The sequence below is a fragment of the Pristis pectinata genome, chromosome 9 (assembly GCF_009764475.1).
Source record: "Pristis pectinata isolate sPriPec2 chromosome 9, sPriPec2.1.pri, whole genome shotgun sequence".
NCBI lineage: Eukaryota > Metazoa > Chordata > Chondrichthyes > Rhinopristiformes > Pristidae > Pristis > Pristis pectinata.
In genome coordinates this window covers 66,967,910-66,989,888 of record NC_067413.1, presented here as the reverse complement: position 1 = coordinate 66,989,888, position 21,979 = coordinate 66,967,910, and the positions used below count along the sequence as shown (strand labels likewise).

The 21,979-nt window shown below is 37.9% G+C and overlaps 1 protein-coding gene across 2 annotated transcripts in view; it reads left to right on the top strand.

Annotated features, from left to right (window-relative positions):
• adcy8 (adenylate cyclase 8 (brain)) overlaps nt 1-21,979 on the top strand; it is a 97,580-nt gene that overhangs the window by 4,910 nt on the left and 70,691 nt on the right. For both annotated transcript variants that reach the window (XM_052023382.1, XM_052023381.1), the window contains exons 3-5: nt 9,843-9,973; nt 10,520-10,631; nt 21,149-21,276. In XM_052023382.1, the coding sequence (XP_051879342.1) occupies nt 9,843-9,973; nt 10,520-10,631; nt 21,149-21,276 (371 nt within the window). The remainder of the gene's footprint in view (nt 1-9,842; nt 9,974-10,519; nt 10,632-21,148; nt 21,277-21,979) is intronic.

The window sequence follows — 21,979 nt, the reverse complement described above, 5'->3', positions numbered from 1 at the left end:
GAGAAATAAAATAAGCAATCTTACGGCTGTTAATGTAAAATCTTTTGGTGAGGTATTACTGAATGCTATTTGAAAAAGGCCCCACATGAATTTTTGCCAGCTAAATTGAAAGTCATAGAACAAAGGGGATAAATTGGAATTGGTTTACTATTGACACATGTACTGAGGTACAGTGAAAAACGTGTCTTGCATGCCATCCATGCAGATCAATTCATTACAACAGTGCATTGAGGTAGTACAAGGACAATAACAAAACACAGAATAAAGTGTTACAGTTACAGAGAAAGTGCAGTGCAAGTAGACAGTAGGCTACAAGGCCGTAACAAGGTAAATTGTGAGATCAGGAGTCCATCTTATAGTACTAGGGGATCGTTCAATAGTTTTAAAACAGTGGGATAGAAGCTGTCCTTGAGCCTGGTGGTACTTGCTTTCAGGCTTTTGTATCCTCTGCCTGATGGCAGGGGGGAGAAGAGAGAATGTCCGGGTTGGGTGGGGTCTTTGACTATGCTGGCTGCTTTACCAAAGCTGCGAGAAGTATAGACAGCTCCATGGAGGGGAGTCTGATTTCCGTAATGTGCTGAGCTGTGTCCACAACTCTCTGAAGTTTCTTGCGGTCACAGGCAGAGCAGTTGCCAAACCAAGCCATGATTCATCCAGATAAGATGCTTTCTAGGGTGCATCAATAATAATTGGTGAGGGTCAAATGGGACATGCCAAATTTCTTTAACCCCTGAGGAAGTAAAGGCGCTGGTGAGCTTTCTTGGCCATGGCATCTACGTGCTGGATCAGGACAGGCTATTGGTGATGATAATATTGACCTGGTTGGGATATTGGTTGAGTGGCAGAAAGCAAATAATAGGCAGGTACTTAAATTGGAAAGTTGTGATTAGTGCATATTCCAAGGAACTCTGTTGTGTCCACATCTATGCACTAACTCTATAAACCTCATAGGTGATGGATTAGAGAGCCACATGGATAGGCAGTATTGTATGTAATGTAAATGGAAACATGAAATTATGGACTATTATTAATAGATTAAGCACCTGAGTGAAACTGTACAGAAAATATTATAATACTGGCAGATGTGCATCTAAAAATAGTATAACAAAGTACTGATTAAACAGCAAAAAAGTTAGAAGTACTGGATATCCAAAGAGATTTAGGAAAGCATTCACATGGATCATTAAAATATTTATCCCTTGAAAGCTAGATACCAGGAGATTTGAGTAATGTTATATAAAGCAGTAGGATTTCCAACTTAGAAAGAATATATTGGCCCTGGAGGGGAGTACAGCCAAGATTTACCAGAATGACAGTTGGATTTTAATTATATAGAGCAATTACACCAACTAGGTTTGAATTCCTTGGAGTTAGGGGATAAAGATTTAAGGTAAAATTTGTTCAAAGTTTTTTTTTAAATGTTAGGAGAAACTGGTAAAGTTAATGGAGAGATTTCTGCTGGTTGGGAGTCTATGATTTACATTAGAGCTAGACATTTCAGCAAGTTCTGTAACTTCAGAATGATTATGAAATAGAGGAATCTGTCGGTGTATAGACATTATTACAATATCCTTTATGAGCACTTCAACATTGCATTCATGGGCACTCTTGTCAGTATTATATAAAATTGTAACTTAATTTGATATAATATATTTCAACCATCCTCATTGACGTTTCTGAAACTAAGGACGCTGCATTTTTTTTAATAAAACTACAATTAGATAATGGCAGACAAAACCAGACATCAATAAATGCCAGAAGTGAATTACTTTATTCACTAAATAAATATTTATTTTTCAATTAGCACTTAATCAAAAATTATAAAAATACAATTAACAGAAATACTAATTTCAATCCTATTATTCAGCAGTACAATAAGTTCCTGGTCTTTTGCCATTTACATGGGAAGTGTAAATTATATGTATGTAATAACTACTTGATTCTCCTTGTCTTACTCATGCTTTCTGATATATTCCTATCATGACTTCTCAAAAATATTGTGTTATTATTTTGTTTCTAAATTTTATAAGAAGATTAATTTACTCTTTGTGGTATTTGCCGAAGAGATTTCATTGAATTCTGCCTTTCAGAAAACCATCTTCCATTCAATTGTCACAAATATATGACGAGCACTAATTTCCCTTCAAAACATTTCCAGGTGTATAGAAAACAAAAAAATAGTGGTCTAAAGTCTTGATCCACTTTTGTAAGAGAGCTGACTGAACTTCCAATCCCATACTTTGAGGATGTTCTCAAATTCATTGCACAATAATTTTGTATTAATCAAGCAACAATAAAATTACACAGAAGTTAATTGTATATACTAGGTATCAGTGTTTCCGAGTCAAGTTTTGATTCTGAAACTCATAACCCAATCTGTGCATAGTATCACAAACTTGGTCTTTAAAATATTAGTAAAATTCAGCTTTTCATTTAAACGTTTGGCAATATTTACACTTCAGAGTTTTTTTAATCTGAAATTGGAGTTGAATAAATCCAATCCCAGAATGTGCAGATGTTTTCTGACTTTGTCTTAAACACCAGTAGAGTGCTTAAATAATAAAAGGGTTTCCTAGTTCATAAATGGTTTACTTTAATAGCTTAGCACTGCAAGCTCAGCAGAAGATTTTACACTGAGAAATAGAGTAAGAATAGAATGCAATACTATGTCAAAATGTGTGGCGTCACAAACATTTAATAATTGGCTCTTTCTCTATCAAAGCATCATTTTGAGTTTTTCAGAACAAAATGGCTGGTTTTACAAACTCTCCAAAGTTATTGCTGATATCTTTATATGGTACCTTTCAGGAATTACATGCTGTATGTATGTCAACAATGGAATGGAAGCAGGTTAATAAGCAAAATATCCTGTGATCATATCCCTAAAACTGCTTCCCTAAATCTATTCTCTGACATTCTATGTGACATTCTGTGTATCACATGGAACCCCTTTCCCACACAGCTAGAGAAATTATGCATGAATGATTTCTAATAAGCAACATTCAATTATGCTGTGTTTGAAAAGCTCCTTTAACATGGTATTCCTGTCCAAATAATGTTAAGCAGCCTGCTTTAAATAAAGCCTTTTTATTTTGGGCAGCGTCTTTAATGCCTTTTCAGTGATATGAACAATTTTCTGGCTGAAAGGGTCATAGGCAAACTGCTCACAGCCTTCTGCTGATATCTGCAGGCTCAACAACAAAATATGCTTTGCATCATCAGGAAATTGCTGAGTGCAAAATTGTAATCTATAATTCTGCCACATAATGTGTTGTACTAATCCCAGTACTGAAGGTACCAATACTCAAGGGGAGAATTGTTTCAGTTTTTGGAGGAATGATTCTAATTATATTTATTCTATGTTCTGTTTTACTTGGAAATTAGAAATTAGGAATTCTTATCCCATCTGCTTTAGCAGAATACAGTGGTGAAGAGATAGTGAGTGTAAATTGGAATATAATTTCATGTTGACTGGTTGTATAAATTGAGAGGTAATGAATTAGGAGCCCATTTCACTCTTATTTTAGCTTAGTTTGTTGCTTACATTGAAAGCAATGGAATAGAAATGAGATCAAATTTAGTATTTTGTATGACTACCCAAGCTATACCCTGTTGTTCTAACGCACTGTATCACCCAGTTCACAGTTATTTTGCTCCAGGCTTTCGTTTTTATTCAAACTGAAAATAAAACATACTGTAAATTATATCACACATATAAAGATATAAATAGGCAGTGCGCATTAGGCAAACAAATGTTTTGAATAAGGACTTGTAGCTGCAAATTTCTCTGGTACCCTTTGGAAGAGGCTTCCATGGTGCACTATTCTTGTGCGTAGAGGAAAATCGATATCATTGCCAAAGATCTGTGTATGGGTCATGGGGAGAGAGAGTCCAGAGGTGACAGGGCTGGTGGTGAATGATTGGGATGTCAATGTGGGGAGACCATTCTCTCAAGGGTCAGGTCTTCTGGTGTGTCAGGCAAGGAGTATGGGAGTGAGTGGGGATTGGGTTAGAGGTTGATTAGCGGTTGAATGAGTGACCAGTGGCAGCGGGCAAGAGATCAACAGAAGGCTCAGGAGAGAGTTTATGGGCGATTAGGGGAGGGGGTGCAGTTGAAGGACTGATAATGGGGTCAAAGAGAATCATCTGGGGGGGGCAGGGTTCGGCAAGATTGTGAGGGGGAAGTTGGGAAAATGATTGGATCCACTGGAGTTAGATTAGGGAGAGTTCATTGATGGGGTTGGCTAAGGGAGGTCATGGTAGCAGGAAGAGGACGAGAGAAATATTGAGAGTAGTTGGACAAGGGATTATGGGGAGATCAAGATGAAGTTCAGTGGAGATTGATTGAAGGGGTCAGGTGAGAGATTATAGGGATTTGGCCAAGACATTGCTTGGAGGGCGGTGGGAACGTGACTGGAAGGATTGGTTGCACAGTGCATGGGAGAATTTCACTTAAATCCGAACTCAACAGCTGAGACCTCTTCTGGCAACTCTCCCTTGTGAAAGACTTTTTTAAAAATGCAATTAAATCTCATGGTGCGTTAATGTATCGCTCTCACAATCCAATTTCTAGGCCATGAAATATTGAGGTGCTTTATGGCATTAGCACTACTCAAAAGTTGATATTTTCAAATGCAAATGAATGAAAAAAGATGACGTAATCTCGTCACCAGATGTCATTAACATTTGCAGATAGAAACCTCTTAAAAATGATCTGTAATTTGTGAAGGTCAAATAAAAGTGTATCTGTTATATTTTGTGGCTGAAAAGATAAATTCACTGCTGGTGCTCGCATATTCTTCTCTCTAATCACACCAGATGTAGATGCATTCATAAGGTACATCAGAGTTAATGAGGCATTCTGCTGAATCTATTTTGTCTTCAATTAAAATTGCAGCAAAATATAAGGATAAGAAGTCTACATATTTTATTGGAAGTACAACTGTGCTTTTCTTCTCATTTAATCTATAATGCAAGGAGAATTATTTAGCTGAGATACGATCAATACTATCTTCACTTTGAAATGCAAATTGATGTGCATATTGGTGTATTAAGAACTTTATTTATGGAAGCTACATGTCAATAGCAAATCCATTCATTTCTACCTCTGTTACACTGCCTCTCTTAGCCTCTGTCTAAGCTCATCAGATATGATGAAATCCTCATCTATATCTTTGTTACTTCTAGATTTGACTATTCCAACTCATTTCTGGCTTTTAACTCTTTATCCTCTGTAAACTTGAGATCTTCAAATTTCTGCTGTCCAAGTTTTAGCTCACACTCATTCCCAATCACTCCTTCACTCATTACCCATGTTTGCTGACCTCCATTAGACCCCTGTGAGGCATACATCAGTTTTAATATTCTCATCCCTGTTTTCAAATCCCTGCATGGTTTCACCTCTCTTTTTCTCACTAAGCTCTGCCAGTCCTCTGTGGGCAGCACAGCGGCACAATTAGCAGAGCTACTGCCTCACAGTGACCAGGGTTCAATCCTGACCATCTGTGTAGAGTTTGCGTGTTCCCCCTCTGACTGCATGGTTTTCCCCAGGGGGGCTTTAGTTTCTTCCCACATTCCAAAGATGTATGGGTCGGTAGGTCAATTAACCACTGCAAGTTGTCTCCAGTGTATGGGTGAGGATGGTGTAGTGGTATTAGTATAAATTAGGGTCAGTAGGGGGGTGGTTGATGGGATAAAATGGAATTAGTGCAGGATTAATGTAAATGGCTGCATGATAGTTGACCTGTACTTGATGGGCCATGAGCCAAAGGGCCTTTTCCCATGCTGTATAACTCTAAGGCACCTCCATTTGTCCAAAATTTTTGCTCCTCCAATTCTGACCTGCAGAGCAGCCCAGTTCGAATTGCTTTGCAATTGATGGCCAAAACTTCAGCTACCAAATTTCTGAAATTACCTCTCTGAGCTTCACCATCTCTTTACCTCCATTCCCTCCTACAAGCCCTCCAATCCCACTCCACAACCTATTTTTCTGATCAAACCTTTGATTATCTCCCTTAATTTTATCTGATAATTATCCAATGAAGTGGGATATCTTACTGTATCAAAGTTACTAAGTAAGAGAATTTTAAAGAAGTAGCATCAGGATATACTGCAACTTAGCCTATTTTATAATATTCTACAGTATTAACAATAACACTCTTAATCCAGGGAAGGTGGATGCTATTTTTGATCCCAAATAGGAACCATAAGACCCACAATGCATCATTTACAAATAATTCTGGATAAGAACATGCTGGAATAGTGATGTAGTAGCATAAATAATAGATACAGAGCATCTTGACCTGAGTGATATAGAATTGCCAATAACTGCACAGAATATAAAACAGTACAGCACAGGAACAGTCCCTTCAGTTCAGCATGTCTATGCCGACTACAATCCCATATCCCTCCATTCCCTGTAATATTGTGTATGTCACTATTGCACCCCATGATCTCTTTTTACATCAATGGTCCTAAGGGTCCTGACATTTGCTGTACACTTTCCCTTAACATGTGACCTCCCAAAGTGCAACACCTTGCACTTGTCTGGACTAAACATCATCTGCCATACCCATATCTCCAACTAATAACTGCTAGGTTCTTTGACAACCTTCTTCACTATCCAGAACTCCCCTTAAATATCCCTATTGTAATCCACTTCCACCAATTCCTCTCCTAATTCTCCCTAATCCTGGTGAACCTCTTCTGCATCTGCTCCAAAGCCTCCACATCCTTCCTGTAATGGGGTAATCAGAATTGGACACAGCTCTCCAAAAGTGGTCTAACCAAAGTTTTTAAAAGCTGCAACTTGATTTCCCGACTTTTTTACTCATTGCCCCAACTAATAAAGGCAAGTATGCCATATGCCCTCTTTACCATCATATGTTGTGACTTTCATGGAGCTATGGACTTGCATTCCAAGATCCTTCTGTACATCAATGCTCCTAAGGGCCCTGCCATTTACTGTGTACTTTCCTTTTACATTTGACAAGCTTCTTCGCTATCCAGAACTCCACTAATTTTTGTGTCATCTGCAAGCTTACTAATCAGCCCATCTACATTTTTGTTCAAATCATTTATACATATCACAAACAACAGAGATCCCAGCATTGATCCTTGCAGAATACCACCGGTGATTGCAGCCTACAATGAATGTTACTATTTAACATCCCCAATTTCACATTATTGTCTAAAATTACTTTATCTTAATCCATGTGGAAGTCAAAGGCTTTCCTATAATGCGGGATGACACTAAGCACTTAATCACAATTATAACAGCATCTCTTTCTTTTCTACAAGGAAATATCAAGGCTTGGGTTACCAAAAGAGAGCAAGAGAGACACCATGTTAACAAAGCAAGTGGTGATTAAAATGGAATCAATCATTGTGTAGTAAACTGAAAATTGTGGAAATACTCAGCAGGTTAGGCAGCATTGGTGAAGAAAGAGGCAGAATTAATGCTTCAGGTTAATGTCCTTTGAATGGAAAGGAAAAGACTTTGAAATTAAATATTGGAATATTAAATTAAATAATGAAAAAAAAATCAGGTTGCAGAGAAGCGGAAGGATGGAAACCAGGAAAGAATGAGTGCCACAAGTGATGTGGTGCTGGCTGAGGGAGGTGGAGAGGACTTGTTAATCACCACAGCTCTGTCTGGAGCAGATATAGATAGGAACAAAATTAGTACAGAAAAGGAGAAAGGAAAAGTGCTATACCTATGAGATACAAAACACTGCAGATGCTGGAAATTTGAAATAAAGCAAATAGGTTTGAAATGCTCAGCACGTAAAGCCAGTTCTGGTACAAACCGACAAGGTTGGTTATCTGAAATTGTTGAATTCAGTGTTCAGTCCTGAGGGGTGTAATGTGCCTAGTCAGAAGGTGAGATGCTGTTCCTTGAGGTTATGCTATGCTTTGTTGGAACAGTGAAGGAGGACAGAGAGCACGCGGTCAGAGTGGGAGTGGAATGGAGAATGAAAGTGAAAGGCAATTAAAGGCTCAGAGTCATCTTACAGACTGAACAATGGTGTTGTGCAAAACAGCATCCAATGTATGTTTGGTTTCTCCAATGTGGAGGAGCCCACTGAGTACAGTAAACTAAATAGTAAGAAATGTAAGTCAATCAATGGTTCTCTCAGAAAAAAGTAGTTGAGTAGTGGGAAGAGGCGAAAAATGATGTGCTGCACATTTTGAAATTCATGGAGTAACACAGAAAATGCTGAAACCACTCAGGTGATCATGTCAGTCCTGTTCAATTCTGGAGAGGCAGAATGGATGTACAGTGAGAAGGGGGGTGGGTCTCAGTGGTGACTGAAGAGTGAATCAGGGAATCATGGAGGAAGCAATTTTTTTAGAATACTAAGGGTGGGGGGAAGATGTGGCTGGTGATGGCAACACATTGAAAGTAGCAAAATTGCTGAGGATGGTCCTTTGACTATTGAACCTAGTGGAGGGTGGGGGTCGGAATGTGAACACAAGGAGAATTCTTACTCTGAGTCTGAGGGAAGGGGATGAGAGCAGATGGAGCAAACACATTTAAAAGTCCTGTCAACTACAGTGGTGGGGAAGCTGAGCTTGAGGAAACAGGAAAATAACTTGGAAGTCTGGATGTGGAAGGTGTAATCATCAGAATAGATACAACAGAGCTGGGAAAATTGGAAGAATGAGGAGCTGGAGGAAGTTTGGTCATAACTGCTAAGGTCGCCTGTGGGCTTGTGAAGGATATTGTTTGCTAATCCAACCCTTGTGATAAAGTTAAAGAAGTTGAGAGAAGGAAAGGAAGAATTGGAGACCAGGTGAAACTGAGAATGGGGTGGAAATTTGCAGCAAAGGCACTGAAATGTTTGGGTTTTATATGCGAGCAGGAAGCAGCACCAATGAATTGAGGGAGGAGGCCTGACTAGAACTGAAACAAGGACTGTTCTACAGGGATAAGCATAGCTTGTGTGTTCCCATGGCCATACTTGCAAGTTGAAGGAAATGAGTGAGCTAAAGAAGTTGGTCAATGTGGGAACAAGTTCAGCCAGTGAAAAGAAGGTGATGGTAGAGACGGATTTGTTGGGCCTCTGTTCAAGAATAAAGAAAATGATCCTCAAGAAATCCTGGTGCAGTAAAGGGATTGAGCATTCATGATCAGGATGCACCATTTGGTACCAGGTAACTGTCAAAGGGGTGAAGGCATCAGAAGTGTCACTGATTTTCAAGGGGAGAAATGAGAATCAAGGCAGAAAGTAAATTGTCAATGTTTGTCTCATAGTTCGAGTGTTTGTTTCTTTTCTCCTGTTTTTTTCATTCATCTTCCACTTGCATCTCCTCCAGGTAGATCAGCTATGATTAACAAGCAATCACTACCCTCTCTCAGCTGGCACCATTAGCACTTACTCTCTCTTGTTCTATCATCCATCCTATCACACACATTCCCTTTGTTCTCTCCATTCCTCCCTCTTCTCTGTAATTAAGACATATTTGATTTCCAACCTATTCAGGTTTGGATTAAATGTCATCAACCTGAAACTTTAGATCTTTTGTCTCTCTACAGATTTTCTATGTGACTTGCTGAGTATTTTCAGCAGCTTCTGTTTTGATTTCAGATTTCCAGCATCTTTGTTTTTTGTTTACTGAAATTATCAGATTTATCTTGAGTGAAAGAAAAGCAGAGTTTAATCATTGTAAGAAAGTTCAAGAAACAGCCTTTTGAGCCAAAATTAACTTTCAGGAAAAAGGGTAGCGAAATATTAATGTGGACGTAGCTAGTACATTTCCTCCAAATCTAAAGGATCCACCTTGAATATATTGCCTACTATTGCTAATGATATCCACATGTTCTTTTTTACATAATTAAGGAGAGGCTGGTTCTTTCAGTTTTGCCACGGTTTGTTGTATTGGAGATGATTAATGACATGTCAAATGTGGAAGATGAACATTTACAGCACCAGTTTCATAAAATCTACATACATCGATATGAAAATGTAAGGTGAGAAATCTATTTGCTATTAATATCTTTGATAAAACAAATCTTGCCCCAAAGAAGTCATCTTCTATTCAGGAATATAATTAGAAATTTTTGTTCATTTACCTTTTAAAATGATCCACAAAGGAGTTGAAATGCTTCAAAGATGGTCAGACTTTTAATATCTGTCAAATATATCATTGAAACTTGCATGACTTGGATGATACTTTATTTTCCAGACTTGCTTAAACAGTTAAGTAGGCCTGTCAATGTGATGGAAATTGTTGCTCTTTGTTCTCTTCACTTTAATTATGCAATGAATGATAAAACCTGCAAACCCAGTTACCAGCTCTGCCAGCTGTATGTTCACACCAATAGAGATAGAATTCTCTAGAATAAAAGCAAATTTTGAGACGGATGCAGTTTTGAAAGGAAACTCTGAGAAAATTGAAATGCTGCCTGGTGGTAACAAAATGTGAATACAATAAGCAGACAGTATTAAATGTTGAAATGTAGCACCTGTAACTGAACAAAGAAATATTAATGCAATATTTTCCATATTTTATTTAGCATTCTCTTTGCAGACGTGAAAGGTTTTACCAACCTCTCTACAACCCTGTCTGCACAGGAACTAGTGGGGATGCTGAATGAACTGTTTGCAAGATTTGATCGGCTTGCACATGTAAGTTAAGCTAAGCACGTATACAATGGGTAGACTGTGTAATTGAATTTGACAGGTAAAACCTGACACCACATTGATTTAGAAAAATTAAGGGCTTAAGCCCATAATAATATTCTGCCAGAAGTAATAAAGCGCATTCTGATTATTGTCTTCAAGTAGGTATGCTTCATTTTTATTGCATTTGTCCTCACTTCATTACAATTATTTCTTAATTGATGGATAGTTTAAAATGATAGATGGCATGAAAGTTTCGTGAATGGTGCTGTTTTCTAAATAAACTGAGTATACTTACATGCCAGGGATGTTTTTACAGTAATGCAGAATTCACTCTGATGATTAAATGTAGCAAAGAAGTCGAGTTCATAATGTGCTGAATTTATTGTATGTCTAACAGAAATGAAAAAGTTCCCTATATGAATGAAGTTATATATTAACTGTTGAGACCATGTTTATATTTAAGTCTGAAGATAAAGAATAGAGGAGAAATTTTCAATGGCAAACTGCCTCCAAAAACAGGGGCTGGCAGGAGAAAATCCGAGAAGTGTCTAGACTGTACTATTGATAGCCAAAGCTTAACTTATGCAAGTTTCAAATGGAGCTTTCAATGGGCAACAGTCCAATGTCCACCTGAAACAATGTAAGGCTGTTTAAGTATGTAAATTAGGTTCCCACACCGATGGTCATTTTTAAGTGTAATGCCACCGCCCCACTTGCCTTCCCCCCCACCCTGCCCCCCCCCCCCCCCACCTCCACAACCACAGGTCCAACCTTCCAACTTGCTCTTTGATGGAACCAATCTTTCTGCTAGCTTGATCAAGCATGATTTGAATTTCCCAACAGTAGTTTCAGGAAGCTGGATTCATGCCAACTGTGGATGAAAGGCCATTTACCCTTCCCTGTACATTCAATTATTTAAAATCTTTGAGAAACTTAAACAAAATTTATAAATGCTGGAAATTTGAACAAAAAGAAAAGATACTGAAAATACAGAGTGGGCAAGTCAATGCCTGAAAAGGGAAGACAGATGAACATATTCTAGATATGATGAAAATTAAAGTGAAGTTGCCAATGGTCAATGAAATGCAGTTGGTTACTTTAACAAGTGAGGATATTGTATCAGACTGCATCAGGTGTATAGCTAAAAGCTGAAAATCAATTAGTTAGTTCAGTGATAGCATTTTATGCTCCTCAGTTTAAGCTTCACTGCATGACCAGGGTATATTTTCCAGACTTAGATTTCAATGAAATACAGAGAGATTACTGTATTTTCAGAGTTCTATCAATCTAGTCTTGAATATAATTCAACAGCTGTGGTTGCTCTGTCATTGAATACATTCCAGATGGAGAGCGATAGATTTTTGAACATTAAGAGAATTAAGGGATATGGGGATCAGGCAGCCAAGTGGACGTGAGGTGAAGGATCAGTTATGCTCTTATTGAAATGTAGAGCAGGCTTACAACCAACTCCTGCTTCAACTTATAACATTCTCATGTTCTTATTCAGATGAGACTTTAAATCCATCTGCTTGCCTACTCAAGCACAAAATACCCTGTGTCCTTTTTCCCAATTTCCTGGCCAAATTTGTGTAAAACCAAAATCAAGTCATCTGCTATTTTTCCATTGTTGCATTTGTGTGTTTGTTACATCCTCAAAGAGGTCTAGTAAATTTGCCAAACATCATTTTCCTTTCATTAAGCCATATTGACTCTGCTTGATTGACAAATTGTTTTCTGAGTTATCTTCTATTACTGCTTTAATTATGCATGCCAAGATTTTTCCAATGACAGATGGTAGGTTAATCAGCTTAAAGTTTCCTGCTTTCTGACTTCTTCCTTCCTTGAATAATAGTGTTACATTTTCAGTTTTCTGATCCTCTGGGCACTCTCCAGGATCATTGGTCGATGATATCCAATGCATCCACCATCTCTGCAGCCCCTTCCAAGACCCTAGGATGTTGATCTCTGGTTTGCCTTTTTCTGCAGCTATACAGATTGTTTTAAGTTCCTCTTTCCCTATACCCTCTTGATTTACTATTATTTTTGGAATATTTTCTGTGTCTTCTACTGTGAAGACTGATCCAAGATAATTGTTTAGAATCTCTGCTACTTTTCTACCTTCCTTTTGATGTAACTATAGAAGTTCTTGCTATCTGAATTTACATTATTTGCTTGTTTATTCTCAAACTCTTCTCCCTCTTTATAATTTTTATAATCTTTCTATCTGATTTCTAAAATTGGACCAAGTTCATTGTATGATTTTCCTTTCAATTCACTCCCATTCTTAACTTATTTAGTCAGCTATGGAAGATGCTTCTTTCCTACTTTCCTTCTTTCTCACTGGTATATACCTTTGTTGATATCTATGAAAAATATCCTTAAATGTCTGCCGTTACTGATCTACAATTTTAGCCTTTAATCTAAGCTTCTGGTCTATGTTAGCCAACTCTTTCCTCATGAGATTATGGCCAATCTCCCATCTTCCATCTGGCATGAAATTCAGCTCTTCCAAAACTCTGTTGTCAGTATCCTAACATAGATCAAGTCCAGATCACCCATCATCCTTGTGCCAGATGCCTGCAGGAGGTCCCAATCTGATAATACCTTGAACTTAAAATTCTCACCCCAACATTCAAATTCCCTCATGACTTCATCTCTCCCAACTCTGTAACTTCCTCGTGCCCTACAATGCAGAGATCTCTTCTCTCCAGTTCTGGGCTCATATCCATCCCTGCTTTATCCATTGCCCCATTATCGGCAGCCAGGCCTTCTGTAGCTTAGGCTCTAGGTTCTGGATTTGCCACCACCTCCTGCTCCAACCCCCAAACTTCTCCATCCCTCTCTCCTCCTTTAAACTTCACCTAAAACCTATACCAGCCACATTTCCTAATGTCCCTTTATGCCACTTGACTTCAGATTTTATTCAATAGTACTTGGTTCAGGCCAATAAAGGCAAAATAGAAAGACAGTTCTTGTTGTTAGTTTTAACATTGAGATTTGAGCTAATAAAGTACATGCATGTTCAAACTCATTGAACTTTCCATTGTATCATTGAAGCAAAGTGGTTTCAATTATTTATAGCCATAACAAGGCCCACATAATTGTAAGATCAATTCATACTCCAGAGATTACTTCAATGAAATGGAAGGACTCCAGATCCCTCATAAGCTATTACTTTTTATTTTGGCTTGGTAGAATGTGATGCAAAGCTCTGTTCAAAAAGTATTTAGATTATCTGTTGGACTCGTGGGCACAATTAGTACTAACCGCAATGTCTTTTGACTTCTATAAAAAAGCATATGTCTCTGCCTGCATTCTCAAAACATACCAGTAGAGAGACTGTATCCCTATGAAAGCAAGTGTACACAGATTTCATACACAACATATACTATGTATTGCTCAAGCGTGAGTAGTTTCTGGTGATGAAGGAAAAGGCTTGATGAGGGCTGTGCAGTTCGTGTTATGTTGATGTACACATAAACTTTCAAAAGCCTTCTGATAAAATATCACTTAATGGGCTTTTTAACAACTTTGAATCCAAGCGATTAAAGGCTATACGGATACAAAAATAGTTAAGGGCCAGAAAACAGAGAGTAGTGGTGAATAGTTCTTTATTGCTCAGAAGAGTGGAGTGGATGGGTCTACAACTCTTTTTGATACTAACAACCTCCAAACTGAGGAGCATAATCTCAAAATCTGATGACATAAAAGAATTTTAAGGCACAGCAAGGAGGATGGTTTACAACTTTATTCGTAGATGAACAGAAGCTGAGATAATGTTTCAGGATAATTATTCTCAGAAGATCCTTCACCTGAAACGCTAACCCTGGTTCTTTCTCCACAGGTTCCGCCTAACCTACAGAGTATTCCTAGTGTTTTCTGTTTTTGTTTCAGATTTCCAGCATCTGGATTTTTTTTGTTATGCTATATTAGCTAGAACCCAGCTGTAATGCTGTATCCATTTTGTGCACCAAACCTTTGGAAGTTTATCTTACAGGGATGCAAAGGAGTTTGGCAGAAGGAATAAAATCATTTTTCTGGAAAAAAACAGGATTGTTCTCAGAAGAGGTGATGCCATAAAAGTATAGCAAGGGCTTGGAGGGAGGAAGTTAGTAGAAATTGCTTTCACTCAGCTAATCCCCACAAGGAAAAAATTCTTAGCTTTTAATAATAGCTTTTATGCGAATATATTTTGATAGTGCTTCATAATTGCTGTATATAATTTTAACAGATTACTTCAAGATTGAAATTCAGTTCACAGTTATCTGAGAATGACATCAAATAGGAAGAGTGGTAAATACCATGAAGTATCATTACAAATTCAGAAAATTAATTGGTTTATGGAAAATATGTAAATAAAATGATGAGATCAGGCAAGAAACATGGATTTATATACTCATTGGGAAGACAACAGATAGATCAGAGCCAGAAGAAAATCTCAGAATATTGGTGGAGTTCAGAAACATAATTAACCTTGTATTTTGAGATTAAAAAGAAAATAAACAAAGTTCTTGGCTAAGAGCAAAGGAATTAACATTTATGTTAAAAAAAATACCTCTATTAAAATGCTTCCTTAAAGTGATATTATTTGAAGTATTGTAAAGAAGTCTTATCAATTACAAGGGTTCAAAATGGACAATATCAGATCAATCACCAATCATGCATAGAACATAGAACAGTACAGCACAGGAACAGGCCCTTCAGCCCATGATGTTGTGCTGAACTAAGTAAACTAGTAATTAACTAGAGATGCACTCTTGGAAGTTTCTGCACTGACTTCAGTGGAAAGAAAACTCAGGAGATATGGTGGCTGAATTTCAAAGTACCTAAAAGTCTGTGTGGGTCAAAATTGATACCGCATTATTAGAAAGGTTTCAGCAAAGACTGCAAGTTTGTTAGAAGCAATTTGATGGGAGTATTTTAAGGGTTAATTGATATTAGTGTAGCTGTTGATCATGGTCACCTTATAATCTGGAAGGACATATTTAACTGTCACAGTCCTCTAATCATTAAATAAATAAACAAATAGCCAATGGATGTCTTAAAAAGGTAATGGAACTAATGTAACAATTACTTTGAAAGGTAATGAAAGTTAAGTTAATTAACATGACATTTATAGCCAAACGTTGCAAAATATATATTATTCAGCTGGAATTCATGCAGATAATTACCAAAGTAGATAATTAAACTGCTTGAGATTTAAAAAAAACAAATTTCATTAATATAGTACCTTTAACATTACAAAATATACCTGGTTACTTCACAAAATGTTAGCAATTATTATTATATATATAATATATGCATGTGTGTGTCTATATATATATGAACAGTATGCAAGATACGTTTTCCACTGTACCTTGGTACATGTGACAATAATAAACCAATTTACAAACCTGAAATGGATATTTGAACAGTTGGTCAATGAGGTGAGCTTCAAGGAATATGTTAAAGGAGGAAAGAGAAGTAGAGATGACCAAAATATTTGCTAAAATATGCAACACAGATAGGAACACCAGCTGGTCCACCAAACAAGCTGGATTTTGACACAGTGCAAGTTCCATTCCCATTCCCCCTCAGCCCCAATACATATTCCCACAGCCATGTAAACTTCTATGAAAGCAAATACAACTCAACATCCCATATCCTTAGATGACCTCACCTCCTCCCAACTGTCCAAGAAAGAATGCTTCGGCTTAATCAGAAAAAAAAGTGTGCAATTTGTCTCTGCACTTTGAAATTGATCAAACATGTTCCTGGAGACTAAAATGATTGTGTAACAAACTTCCAGTAACCCACCTTCCTTCTATTTGTAGGCACATTAGACACTCTTGGGAACTCAGCCAGCATCCTTTTTAATATTTCAGGCAAATCTCCACTTACTGCCTGTGTTGGGAATTATTCTAGAGGTCAATGAGTCTGCCAAGAGAAATAACTCTGAACAACTAACCCTGTATCTATGCTTTAAAACCTTGTGCATTTTCTCTGCTGCACTCTACCTAATAATTCAAATAATTTAGTTTTTCACTATATTTCAGTTACTAATGGCCCCTAGTCTGTCTATTAATTCAATGGCCTTTATCTGACCCTTTTCATTGCTTTCTGTCCCTATGTTGCCAACTATTAATAGTCCTGGTAAGACATCCTAATGCCCTGTTGGTCTGTATAATAGTCTTGTGGCACTGGTCACAAACCCTCACTGACCCAAGCTATCTAACCCATTGTACTTTCCAAGCTCTGCAGCTTTGAGCAAGCCCATCCAGTATGATGTACATATGTTACTCAAGTTCCTGATATTCCATTCATCGATATTAAAAGACATCACGAGTCTATTCCTCCTATTGCATCTGTATTAGCCTCATCTATTTTCATTACCTATGGTCTTTGCACCTCCAATTGTCTTCCTGTCATATGTGGTATCATGAAAAGTTTTGTTATGCAGAATCCTGATCATTGTTAAAGATGGATAATAACAGATGAATTGGTCAAAGGCTCTTCAAAAATCTAAATATGTTGAGGCTTAAAATATATAGTACTGTAAAGTATGCCTTTGGATCATAATGTGGAATTTGGTCTGTGCCTGTTCAACTATGAAATCTGTGCTACCTGCTTATTAACTGGATTTCAACTGTTCCATTACCTTAATAAATCACAGTAGCATCCACTTCATCAATGGCTGGTATCAGTTGAAACTAGCTTGAACTGATCAAAGCCAGTCTGCTCCCTTTAAAGAGTAACTGTATTGTAGCTGGTACAAGGTGGTGAAGGACATTCCAAAGGTCTTTGCACCTTGCTAGAAGAGGTCACAGAACACCAGTGAGAGCAGGTACCACAATTTTAATGCAGCATTGGAGGCCTTGATTGATGAGGTGAAAAGGCAAGAAGTATTCGCTCTGCGAGGGGTCAGTAGGCTCTCTGAAGTGGCAATGGGAGGAGACAGAAATGGTGTATGTAAGGACCTGGACATAATGCACCCAAAGTTTAATGTGCTCACTCAAGTTCAGTGAATACATTTTTAAAATGCCATGTCCTATTAGTCTCACTGCCACACCAGCCTCACATGGTATTCACCTCCCAAGAATGTCTCTAATCCAGGAAAGGAGCCTAACTCTCAATTGTCCCACCATACCCTGGCTGAATCTGCATGTGGTGAATCGTCAGGCACAAGTGGACTGCAGCCAGGGCAGGGGAAGAGTAGTACAGGAGCCAGCTTCTTGAGGATACAAATGGTCCAGCCAGCAAGAAAAGATAGTTGGGTCTGCACAATGAAAAGCTTAGTGCAGTGCATTGGCAGCCCTGCCTTAAATCTTTTGTACATCCAGAAGTGAGGCAGCATCCAGCTCCAAACTTCTGCAAATATTTATGCAGATTTTAGAAACCATCATTTCCAATTTGGAAGCTGTAGCTAACTCCACCTCAGTGTTTGTGGACCCATCCTCTGCAGCACCTGAAGGCAGCTTTCACTGCAGTATAACCAGAAACTGTTTAGCAGTTCAGCACTGCAGTGAAAGCTCAGACAGCTACCATTACAATTGTCGGTACCAAGGCTTGCAGAGATTCAGAGCAACACAGCACTTCACAAGAATCTGTCCTCCAGCAGATGATTAGGATCATTGAGGCATTATCCTGTAGTAGAGGCAGTGACTTTGTGAAGCACAAATCTGCTCCTATCTTTCAAGGTGACAGTATATATGATGTCATCGCTGTAATTACCTCAGTGCCCTTGCCGACCTGTCAATCAGACAGCTCTGATTACTGCCCTACATGGTGAGAATATGCAGTCCGAAGCTTGGCTGTCTAGGCCTGGAATTTCTCAAGTCATCCTCCAATGCCATCTCCAATCTTTTTCAATGAAAGGCAACAGCTTTACACAGCCTATGGTGCAACCACTGAGAGTAATGAATACAGGCACACGTGTGAAGGTTAGGCATTAAGGGATTCAATATGGGTGATTAGTTCATTTTTCTATAAATTTTGTCATGGTTGGATACTCTTATCATTATAATCTTATGGTCGTTGTAGTGATCTGAATCAGAGGAAACATAAGATCAAGACTATTGTGGGATAGAGAATTGGAACTGTACTCATTGAAAGTTGAGTCTGATGTGTTGGTCTATGCCAGGCCAGGAATGTGCCTCTTTCTTCTCCTCTCATTCCTATTTTCCCTCTTTCTCCCCTTCCCTATTAGCTTCCTGCTCCTTCCTTTATACCGCAATGCCTGGCAAGAGATGAGCCCAAACAATTGCCGGGTAGTGCAACATGAAACAAACAAACCACAAGGAATTTTAAGATCCATTCCACCGCACAATGCAAGGCATCTTGAGGATTACTTGAGGATTACTGCTGCACAATGCAGGGCATCTTGAGGAGTACATCTCAAGTATTACTTGAGGATGTGAGTTTGTTAGTGACAGCATAGCTTTCATTATTGACACATTACCCTTTTGCACAATGAATTTAGAAATCAGGTGGTTAAGGGATAGCTATTGCCTGCCATGAGCTCTAGTATGCTTTGGTGTGGTGGGTCATAAACAGAGAATGCAACAAACCGTGGTGAATGAATGTTTCACAACCATTTCTTGGCACTGACCATCATGCTTCAGTGGCCTCAGATGCAGCCAGCTGACTGTTCAGGGAGTGAGAAAAATCGCCTGTTCTTATAGTATATCTAGAATTCATACTTGGTACTCTCAAAGCATCATAACTGTGGTCAATGTCACTCTGCACTATCAGGAAGCTCAAACTCCTCTGGAATCCATGTGCTCACAGTGCCTGCTGTTCTTTGACAATGCAGAATAAAACAAAGTGCACTGTCTTAGAGCAAAGTGTCTCTGTAACCTCCATCACACAACAGTGTGCAGCAAGCCGCAAAGTATTGTAGATGTAATCAGAAGCAATAAGACTGATGACCACCATGACCTTAACAGCCACCGGCAACATGTTCCTGATCCTGCTCTGTAACAGTAGAAACGGTAACAGCACTTTAGTTAGGAGAATGCTAACAATGCGGTAGCTGTGGGTCAATGTTTAGTGCTTCTGAATGGGGGAAAACCACAACATGATATTTTTTTAAAGCACGTATGTTCCAATTTTGTGATTATTTGGTTAACTCCCAATAAATTATCCTTCAACTTAATCAGGAAGTTATTTAGTGTTTTTTTTACCTGAAACCTCTCTGTTAATCATGGGACTTGCATTATTTCAGCTAGGGATGTTCTTTTAAAAGGATTCCATTTGTTTTCTTTCTTTTTCAGTAGAATCGCTTGATGAATTTTACTCAAGTTATTTCCCATCAATGTAAATTTCAACTTTTTTTTATAATCCAATTGCAGATTAATTTTCAGATGGCTTGTTTAAATGTTTTCATTCTATTATGATGACTGTAACTCAGGTGTCTTTTTATTACTAGTTTTCAATTGCCATGTTTAATCAGAAAACAATTGCTTATATTATCCATAGATTTTTCAGCTTTTTGACATGTAGTAAATAATCATTTTCTTTGCCTTTTCATACCAATTTATTCATAGCATTTTGCATCACTGACTAGGATACATACCATTTCTGAAGCTAATTGGATCATATTGTATCCTTTAGAACTCAACAACTCAGCATAAGGAGACACAAACGTCACATAATATTTTATGCAGTGCTATTTTCTGGGGAGAATGATAAGATAAAATATAAGATATTTATTTATTAGTCACATGTACACCGAAACACACAGTGAAATGCATCTTTTTGCGTTACTGAGGATGAGCTGGGGGCAGTCCACAAGTGTCGCCATGCTTCCAGCACCAACATAGCATGCTTACAACTCCTAACCTGTACGTCTTTTGGAATGTGGGAGGAAACCGGAGAACCCAGAGGAAACCCACGCAAGCACACAGGGAGAATGCACAAACTCCTTACAGGCAGAGGCGGGAATTGAACCCGGGTCGCTGGTGCTGTAATAACGTTACGCTAACCGCTACACTACCGCTGTGGTGTGCTATTACACCACATTGTTCAACAAAGTATTAAATATAAACCAGATCCAGACGAAGGGTTTCGACCCAAAACGTTGACTGTCCATTTGCCTCTACAGACGCTGCCATCATCTGTTGTGTTACTCCAGCATCTTGTTTGTTGCTCTAGATTCCAGCATCTGCAGTATCATGTGTCTCCTATTAAGTATATACATATTTTAAGTGCATATGTGCCCAATAATTCTAGACATGCTTTGATATTTAACATATTCTTGAGCTTGCCTATTAAAAATGCCCCAAATGTTTTCCCAGACACTAATCTTCTAAGGGAAATGGCTATTTTGTGTTTCCCCAACAAATATAATTGTCAGAAGTTTCAATAAATATGAAACTATGAAAAGCAACAATATTTACTTCATTATAAATGTACAGCAAATAGCAGTTATATTTCTTTGTGTATAGCAGTGAATATTTTGTTGAATTCGGCATGCAGAAGGTTCCATCTAATACAATTATCAAAGTCAGTATATTAATTAATGTATTTTAATAATGTTTTAGGAACATCACTGTCTTAGAATTAAGATCCTGGGAGATTGCTATTACTGCGTATCTGGACTCCCTGAGCCACGTCAAGACCATGCACACTGCTGTGTTGAAATGGGCCTTAGCATGATCAAGACAATAAGGTAAACTCATCACTACTCTGCGAGTGTGCCTCAGCTCATTAAAAATCTAACTTTAAAACAGTAAGCGTACATAATACACTTAAAATTATACATTTAATAATTAAAATTAAAACCATTAAGCATACTAATTATGAATATTATTGCCAGAGATTGAAATGGATTTTTTTCTTTTTTCAGAAGCTGTGTCTTCATTAACTTTTATGAATCATTCTGTTTGTAATGAAACTGGTATGTGGTATTGTTTAAATACAAGGTCAATCCTGAACAACTTTTGTTCCCTTGTTTTACATTCCTAAGCAGAATATGTCAGGGGCAAATTTAGTTGCAATTCCCAATTGTTACTTTATGAAAGAAACACCAAGATTTGTTTCTATGACATAAGGTTATTGGACCAATAAAACTTGCTTTACTGCCTTTCACATATATCTATATTTATTGTAGGTTTTTGTTCCTAATTCAGAAGACTGGAGATTTAAGCCCATCCTTGATATTTCAGTGCAATACTGAGATTAAGATATGTCAAAGCAATACTGAGGCTTTGCTGTACTGTTGAACTTAATGCTTTTTGTCTGAGGTATTAATCAACCTGTCCTCACAGGCTGATATAAAATATCCCTCTGTATCACTTGAAGACAATCATGGAAGCTCTCCCAATACTGGACCCAACATTTATTCCTCATCCAAAATCACTGAAACAAAAAAC